Source organism: Saccostrea cucullata, unplaced genomic scaffold (genome assembly GCF_032062105.1).
Source record: "Saccostrea cucullata isolate Sc308-1 unplaced genomic scaffold, CSIRO_AGI_Scuc_v1 ctg4539, whole genome shotgun sequence".
In the NCBI taxonomy this organism is placed as follows: Eukaryota; Metazoa; Mollusca; class Bivalvia; order Ostreida; family Ostreidae; genus Saccostrea; species Saccostrea cuccullata.
The window spans coordinates 12,648-22,287 of NW_026930990.1; the positions used below are offsets into that span (position 1 = coordinate 12,648).

The following is a 9,640-nucleotide window of genomic DNA, read 5'->3' on the forward strand; positions in this document are numbered from 1 at the left end:
CGGGGCAAAATCAAAATTCCGAAACCTTACTGCACATCTACAGGACACCACCAACCATCTCCCAAAAGATGATTAGGCTACTGTGTAAAATGTAAGAGGAGTTCAGGGAAGACGGGGCTTTTTGCATAAAAAACATCATTTTTCGACCCCCATTTGACCCCCTGGGGCAAAATCAAAATTCCGAAACCTTACTGCACATCTACATGACACCATCAACCATCTCCCAAAAGATGATTAGGCTACTGTGTAAAATGTAAGAGGAGTTCAGGGGAGACGGGGCTTTTTGCATAAAAAACATCATTTTTCGACCCCCATTTGACCCCCTGGGGCAAAATCAAAATTCCGAAACCTTACTGCACATCTACAGGACACCACCAACCATCTCCCAAAAGATGATTAGGCTACTGTGTAAAATGTAAGAGGAGTTCAGGGAAGACGGGGCTTTTTGCATAAAAAACATCATTTTGACCCCCATTTGACCCCCTGGGGCAAAATCTAAATTCCGAAACCCTACTGCACATCTACATGACACCATCAACCATCTCCCAAAAGATGATTAGGCTACTGTGTAAAATGTCAGAGGAGTTCAGGGGAGACGGGGCTTTTTGCATAAAAAACGTCATTTTTCGACCCCCATTTGACCCCCCGGGGCAAAATCAAAATTCCGAAACCTTACTGCACATCTACATGACACCATCAACCATCTCCCAAAAGATGATTAGGCTACTGTGTAAAATGTAAGAGGAGTTCAGGGAAGACGGGGCTTTTTGCATAAAAAACGTCATTTTTCGACCCCCATTTGACCCCCCGGGGCAAAATCAAAATTCCGAAACCTTATTGCACATCTACATGACAACACCAACCATCTCCCAAAAGATGATTAGCCTACTGTGTAAAATGTAAGAGGAGTTCAGGGAAGACGGGGCTTTTTGCATAAAAAACATCATTTTTCGACCCCCATTTGACTCCCCAAGGCAAAATCAAAATTCCGAAACCTTACTGCACATCTACATGACACCACCAACCATCTCCCAAAAGATGATTAGGCTACTGCGTAAAATGTAAGAGGAGTTCAGGGAAGACGGGGCTTTTTGCATAAAAAACGTCATTTTTGACCCCCATTTGACCCCCCGGGGCAAAATCAAAATTCCGAAACCTTACTGCACATCTACATGACACCACCAACCATCTCCCAAAAGATGATTAGCCTACTGTGTAAAATGTAAGAGGAGTTCAGGGAAGACAGGGCTTTTTGCATAAAAAACATCATTTTTCGACCCCCATTTGACCCCCCGGGGCAAAATCAAAATTCCGAAACCTTACTGCACATCTACATGACACCACCAACCATCTCCCAAAAGATGATTAGGCTACTGTGTAAAATGTAAGAGGAGTTCAGGGAAGAAAAGTGTGACAGACGGACGGACGGACGGACATGAGTAACAACAATATACACGAACTTTCTTTAGAAAGTGCGGGTATAAATATGTTCAAATCAAATCAATATAAGATGACCTCTGGACCCCCTAAAAATGTACTGTACAATATAAGGTGACCTCTGCTCGCCCTGCTGATGTACAATATAAGGTGACCTCTGGTCTTCTTGTTGATGTACAATATAAGGTGTCCTCTTGTACCCCTACTGATGTACAATATAAGGTGACCTCTGGGCCCCCTTACTGATGAACAACATGAGGGGACCTCTGGTCCCCCTACTGATGTACAATACATGTATAAGATGATCTCTGGTCTCCTTATTGATGAACAATATAAGGTGTCCTCTGGTCCCCCTACTGATGTACAATATAAGGTGACCTCTGGTCCCCCAACTGATGTACAATATAAGGTTACCTTTGGTCCCCTACAGAAGTAATGTACAATGTAAGGTGACTACTGGTCCCACTACTGATGTACAATATAAGGTGACTTCTGGTCCCCCTACTGATGTACAATATAAGGTGACCTCTGGTTCCCCTACTGATGTACAATATAAGGTAACTTCTGGTCACCCTACTGATGTACAAGATAAGGTGACTTCTGGTCCCCTACTGAAGTACTGTACAATATAAGGTGACCCCTGGTCCCCCTATTGACGTACAGTATAAGGGTCCTCTGGCTCCCCTACTGATGTATAAAATAAGGTGATATACAGTACAATATAAGGTGACCACTGGTCCCCGTACTGATGTACAATATAAGGTGACCTCTGGTCCCCCAAATGATGTACAATATAAGGTATCCTCAGGTCCCCCTTATGATGTGCAATAAAAGGTTACTTTTGGCTCCCTATTAATTTAAAATGTAAGGTGTCCTATGATCCTTCTAATGATGTACAATATGATAGTAGGGTAAGGTGACCACTGGTCTCCCTACTGATGTACAGTATAATTTAAGGTTACCTCTTGTCCCCCTAATTACTTTCACGTTTCTGGTTATATATATATATATATATTAGGAAGTAGATCTGTATAAAGTTATAAATATGATTATTTTGGAGTAAGACAAAGAAAACTGTCTATCATATAAAATTCGATTAAAATATAAGGTGACCTGAGGTCTCCGTATTGATATCGATGAATTTACTTTTGTGCCTTAAATGCCTGAAGAGTTCCTAAAATGTTTTATTACTACGCAAAATAACGAACTATTTGCGGGGGACCCGAGGTCCTAGTTGAGCGTACGTTTTATCCTTCTGCGAGCGGCGACGCAGTTTGGCACAGCAGTACTATGATGTCATAAGCGTTAATTTTTCCCCCGCACTATCAGACTTTGGCGTGTCAAACCATCGGGGTTTGGCGCAGACCATCGGACTTTGGCGTGACCATCGGACTTTGGAGTCCCATCACACTTTAGAGTCCTATACATCTGAATTTATATACTGGTAGCTAAATCTGAATAAAACTCAGACACAGAAGCAAAAAGTAATTTATCGATATATAATGCGGAATCAGCGTTCGCTATTGCTCGGTATTCATTCCTACCTGCACAAAAAATCAAATTTTTGTTCATCACTTTTAAATGCAAAACATTTCCTTTTTACCCTCAAAATACTGCTTCAGAAATAAAGATAACCGCAGGTTACGTTACTTTCATCTTAAACATCTACTTTTTAAGATTGCAACTTGAAACCAGCTGACATTGTCTTTCTGTTGGATTCCTCAGGAAGTGAAGGAGTGCGACATTTTAGGGAACAACTTAACTTTGTCAAAAACTTCGTAAAAGAGTTTGACATAGGACCCTCCAATGTACAAATCAGTGCAGTGTCTTTTGCAACAAGAATACGTGAAAACTTCAACTTAAAGACATACCATACTAAGGCGGACATTCTTAATGCCATCGATAGAATTCCATATATGTCCGGTTCCACACACACTGCTGAAGCAATCACCTACGCGATTCAGCACAGCTTCACCCCTATTGGTGGTGACAGGGCCCCCTGTTAGTGACGTCTTGTTCGTTGTGACTGACGGACAGTCCATTTCACTTTCAGCAACAAGTCAGGCGGCCAACCTAGCCCATAAAGCTGGTATTAAAACATTCGCAATAGGAATCGGAAACTTAATATCCATACGGGAACTTTTAAATATAGCCTCAGATTCAAAACACGTGTTTCATGTTTCCACATTCGATGCCCTTCACCTACTTCAGAATGAGCTAAGAAATAAAACTTGCGAAGGTAACCTTAACAGTTGTGCTTTTTCATTTATTATCTGAATTGCATATCGACTTTTTTGAAATATTCTTATTGTAATTGTCTTAAATTTATATTTTCACATTTATTTAGCATTATCCCAAAGTAGTTTGAATTGCTCTAACCAGATATCGAACTGTCAAAGCTATGGTCCTTCTGTTTGCATTACGTACGCCCAGTGGGGACGAGATAAATGTCCGCTGTACTATGATTTCTATTTGACAGAAAGAAGATTGTCTTTTCATGGAAAATTTAAAAGCAGGTGAAATCTGGTGCTGTAGTGATCGCGATTGTTTAAGAAGATACTTGGGAATTTAACTTGAGGCTACTGTTGTACGAACGTCTTTTTCTACAAAAAATCCTCTACTGTAAAAATCAATTAATAAATGATAATTCATATAAAATGAAAAAACATTTAGATTTCTGTTATCTTTGTTGAAAGAAGATGGGGAAACAAGGCGTGCAGAATTCCTTTAGCTTCAGATGTTAAGAAATCGTCTTCAGTTTGTGAATTGAGTATTTTAATTAAGTTCTCATTATTGAAATTTATGAAATTATGAGAAACAAACCTTTTCCGAGAGAAAAAAAATCTCGAAAAAAATTCTTTCCGTAAAATATGAAATGGTATTCGTGGGACTCGAACTCTAGCAATAAAATTCCGAGATATATCACTGCTTTGAGACTACATCAACATTGCCCATGATGGAATTGGGCGTTAAATCATGTTTGTGATAGAAACCTTGACTTAATGGACGAAGTATTTCTCGAAAAGATGCGAATGTTTTGTCATTAAAGTGTCGTTAAGGTATAGTGGGTCTATGCTCCATGATTTTTAAACCAAAAAAATGTATATTTTATTGCATTATATTATCAACACTACCAGACTAGTATTAAATTAAAACTGCTAGACGAGTATGCAACTTTCTGAAAATGTGCTTTGATATTAGGAAGGAAAACTTTCAACAAACCTGATATGCTTACTTGGATATTTTATTTATGTATGTTAATTGTTGTATTCATGACTATATGCCAATGTATAAACATTTAAAAAGCTACTTCTTTAGGGACTTCTATGCTTTATTAGGTCTTTCCACCTTTCTGTGGAAAGACCTATTGAAATGCTTATGTTTTTTATTCTTTTTCTGCCGGACTTTTGAAACCGCAAGACTTATCGGAAAACTTTATAGTTCATGATATTGGATATTAAAAGTTATTCCGAAAAACGACCCAAGAAGTTTGAACTTTGACCCCTTTCGAAGTTATCACCCTTCACGCAAGAAATGCTTGTTATCGCTACTCCTCCGAAACCGTAAACCGTATAGGTATGAAACCTTCACTAATGTCTTTGACTACTTGAGAGGATCTTTCAATCTATTCATTGCGAAAGGATCTATAGACCCCTTATATGAATTATTGCCCCTGAAAGTTTTTGAATTTTAAAAATAATTAAAAATTTTCAAAACGAGAAGTCGTAAAGACATGGGACCAACTGCATCAGATTCATTGACCTTTGATCTTAAAATTTATGTAAAGGTCAAAGGTCAAGGTCATTTCAAAAATGAGAAATTAAGCTATTTTAATCTTTTTCAACTTATATCATCTGTCTGTGCATCATTAAAATGCACTCTTAAAACTATTTCAAAGATTTCATTCTTGTCCCCTAAGATTAACCCTCTTAGAAGTTATATCCCCTTGTGTGAAAAACCTTGTTATCCCTACTCCTCCGAAACTGTGGACTGTAGAGACACCAGAGCTTCACTAATGTCTTAAGGAACTTTAGGCCTAACTTCACTGTATAAGTGCAAAAGGATCTGATGACCCTTATGTGAGTTATTGCCCTTTAACTTCTTTGTACTTACTATTATACCTTATAACTTGAAAACTATAAGTCATAGAAGCATGGGGTCAAATGTGTTATAACCTTTGACTTTTGACCTTGAATATTTTGTCAAGGTCAAAGGTCAAGGTAATTCCATTTTTTTTAGTTTTCATTTTTTCTTTGCTTTAGGACAATTCTGGTTTCTTTTTCATTGAAATTAATTCTTAGGAGTCAAAAATAAAGATTTGAAATTCAAAGAAGGTGGAAAGACCTCTTATTGTTCTGTGAACAATAAGTCTCCTAGTTTTAATTACATTACTTTCCATGTATTCATGTACATTTGTAAATATTATATGTTAATGTATTTTAATATAGACTTTTGTTCGACGCCATTGAATATGTTGATGTAAAAATAGGCGTTTAATTAAATAAACCAGTTTCAGATTCAGTTTAATGTATGAAGATGTTGTCAATAAATGAATTGAAATGAAATTGCAAACTTTTAGGGTTATCTTTGCAAAAATTGGAGCGAAGACCCACTCGTATTGAACATTTTTTGTTAAAGTATGTTAAATTGATATTTTTGTTCTTTTTAGTGTTTGTATGCTTTTTCATAGGCAAACAATATCAGTCTTTGTGAGATTTTTGTAAATTGTTGAGATTTTACGTTAAGTTTACTTCAATGTTAGATGAAATATCGAAGAAAATTTGGATATAATTGAAATTTAATTTACTTTGTCCGCCTTATTCCCCCGTCTTCTTTATTGATATTTTCTGAATGACTCCCTAGGGGCTTCCCTTTTATCTCCCACTACATTTTTTTTACAACCACAAGAAAAAATTATATCCGAGATATTTGATTTATTGTACAAGAGAAATTTGAATTTGTTTATAACGCCCCAAGTATGAAGGACTTTGAGAATTGATAATTAAAGACAGAAAGACTCGAATTCTGAAAATAATAACTCGAGAAAATCTTAACAGGAATTATGTGCCTGCGAGAATATCATACAATTACTTGCGTTTTTGATGACAATACGATGGTTTAGGTACCCGATGAGTACAATACACTAGACAAAATTGCTAACGCACCACTTGTTGATTCTTATTTGTGAATTGAACATTTGCCGGATCGCTACTAGTGCATAAAATATGCCATTATTTCCAAAACAGTGGGACTGACAAATGTCTTGCTATCATGAAAAGACTCTTGAATGACCTTCTTGTCCGAAAACCAATTTCCAGATTTGCATTGCGCACCATTTTTGCCCAGATATGAAATCCTTGATCACTGTAGGTGGTCTGTGAGGTTTACACAGGAGTAGTCCCCCAGTTATAAACCAAATAACAAACAGTCATTGACTCTCATATCACCTAGTAATCATTCGATGCCTTAGTGTCCATACCAAATCAACTCAACTTCCGGTTGACCTAGTTTTGTGGAACAATTTTCAACTTATTGCATACTGCTAACTTAATGCGGTGGCTATCTATAGTAAACGTTTTTATGTTTGCTATTTGCAACATTTTTTCATAAGTGGAATTGATAAGCTTTGTATTTTTTCTCTTTTTTTTTTTACAGATTTCCGTAAAGGCACCCCTTGCAGACGCCAGAGTGTCTGCTTTAGCACGCTCCTCTAGCGTCAAATGCCGCATAAAGTGTAACTTTTTTCTGAGTTCTTGATTAGTACGAATGTAAAGAACACAAATACGAAGAAAAAAATGAAATTTTTCTCTTCAAAAATGGAATAGAAACGATTTTATCATTTTCCTTGAATTGGTCACACTTCAGTAAACATTGTAGTAATATATAGGGTTTGACATTAATATGCCTCATTTTTAGCCGGGCTTATTGCTCAAAGAGCAATTGCCGGCTTATGTGATCCTGTTCAAGGCAGGATGTTGACCCCATAGTCGCCATTTTAAAGTTACGTGCAAAAATATAGTTCTTACTCTCAACCGCTTTTGAGATAATACAAACGCTAAATAAAGCAACAAAAATAAATCGAAGTTTCATCTATATAAAATAAATATTAGTAGTAATGACTTTGAAAACTTCATAAGTAAAAGAACATAGTTCATTAGCGTAAGGATTTTTGATAATCAGTGTTACCGTAGTTCTCTACACATACGAGGTAAAGCAGGAGAGGGAACCAGACTGGCCTGTTTGTTTACATTCAGCTGCATGCGGTACCAGATTAATTCTGATTCTGACGAAATCGGACCGTGGTATTAGGACTGAAAAACTCACTGTCAGTGTCTTATCATTTATATTGATAGTTTTAAAATAATTTTTTCATCAGAATATAAACGTGATTCATGTAAGAAATCCATTCTACTCTGTAAATGAGCCCGGCTCTCTGTACTTCTGAGTACTTTGATTTATTAAAGAAACATATTTATATACCAAATACATCATAAACAGGTTTTTAAACTTAAAACATTAATTCTTCTAGATGGTGCGTTAGCAATTTTGTCCAGTGTAATCTACGAGCCCATATGACCAATTTAGTTCTGTAATACTGATCATAGAGCAAATAGTTATTTTATGTTCCAACCAAAATGTATTATTTTTCTCCTCTGCCTCTCTCTCTCTCTTCTGTTTTTCATGTTAAGGTAGATCAACATTGATTTTCTTCATACAGAGGTGAGTAATATGTTCTAACTGCGTCGCTGTCATTGAGGCGGGTGGATTTAAAAATAATCTTTGTATCAAGTAAAACTTTTTCTTGCGAGTATTGGACTTTTACGAGAAGCACTGACTTTCACAGTCGACGCTTTTCTTGACATTTAAACCTGCATCATGTATGGAGGTACGGAATTGACAATAGTTAAGTACACCTTTCTAGCGGTCATAGGTAGTGTCCCTTATATTGTAAGGGATACTAACATGTGAAGACCGGAAGTTGAGGGAAGGTAGGTTGTTGTTTTCTTAAAGGACAACTGATTTACGCTTTGAAGTAAATGTCATTTGGTTGAATTAATTTCGTAAAAGAGTTTCCGTACATTGTTCTAGTTTAAAAGTAAGCTGTCAACTGTAAAATTCAGCGCTACTCGTGAAAGTCCACTACGAGTATGTAAAGATTTCAGTTGTAACCTGCTCTGTCCATTTTTTCAGTTGTGAATTGTCCTGTTTGCCATGGAGGTAAATGTCATAAAGTAAAATGCATTGAATGAAAGGTTCACTTACATAATTGTGTGCAAGAAGGCACCTGTTACATACAGGTATGTTTTCTTTTTTATATTACGTTTAAGTTCAACCATACTCGTATGGGTCACAGTGCTAAAAATTAGGAGACCAAGATGATAAAGGGCACAATAAAAGGGTTTCATCAAATTATCATACAGTCTGGTGAATGTCATATTGGTGCTCACGAGAAATGTTGCAGAGATGATAAATGTATCGGTGAGAGATAATTTGAGATATTAGGTAAAATAAGATTATGTTATAAATGCCAATCATAAACATCATCACTTTACACTCTCCAATAAAAATTAAAGTTTTCATCATTACAGAACATGCGTTTTCGAAATGCCATACAACAACACATAATTCAACACATGCACCTTCAAGAAAACAAACTGCATCTTCTGCATCCGTATCAAGTTCTACAACACTAAGATCGATATCTTCAGATACAGTCTCCAGCACACTGAAAGAATTAGTTTCTACTCCATCGAATGCACTCCATGTGAGCTCACCACCAAGTGAAACACCTCTGATATCGTCCAGTGGAGCCATGTCAACTCATATCTCTCCTAGTATCACAATAACTTCAACTTCTAGCTCTTCTCAAGGTAATTTTTGACAGCTTTTTTTGAATAATTAAATATAGTAGTGATATTTTAAATAAAGGTGATATTTATGTCCTGTAGTTGATTTTATGCACTAGCATGCTGAAGTTTGCGGCGATTATGGGAATGGGATACCATGTGACATTGCAGTATATACATTGGACCTACGACACATTGTGAGGTAGGAAAGGATTTCTGCATGACGGACATAATGCATGAAAGAGAAATGAAAGAGTTTTTAAAAGGTCAGTACATTCTATGTTGTTGTAAATATATCAAAATAATGGTGTATCCTACTACTGATGTCCCATTGTTTCGTTTTAAACGGTGCGTGA

The 9,640-nt window shown here is 36.6% G+C and overlaps 1 protein-coding gene across 1 annotated transcript; it reads left to right on the forward strand.

The window, feature by feature from the left end:
- The first annotated feature begins 3,123 nt into the window (after window positions 1-3,123).
- On the forward strand, window positions 3,124-3,957 carry LOC134230927 (uncharacterized). The gene is made up of 2 exons (XM_062712797.1): window positions 3,124-3,676; window positions 3,785-3,957. Exons 1-2 carry the CDS (start codon window positions 3,331-3,333, stop codon window positions 3,955-3,957), a joined length of 519 nt encoding a protein of 172 aa, XP_062568781.1. The 5' UTR covers window positions 3,124-3,330.
- The last annotated feature ends 5,683 nt before the right edge of the window (window positions 3,958-9,640 follow it).

Coding starts and splice junctions, on each gene's coding strand:
- LOC134230927 (XM_062712797.1), top strand. CDS start 3,331: ATGCCATCGATAGAATTCCATATATGTCCGGTTCCACACACACTGCTG. Junction 3,677..3,784: donor AAGAAATAAAACTTGCGAAG/GTAACCTTAACA, acceptor ACATTTATTTAG/CATTATCCCAAAGTAGTTTG.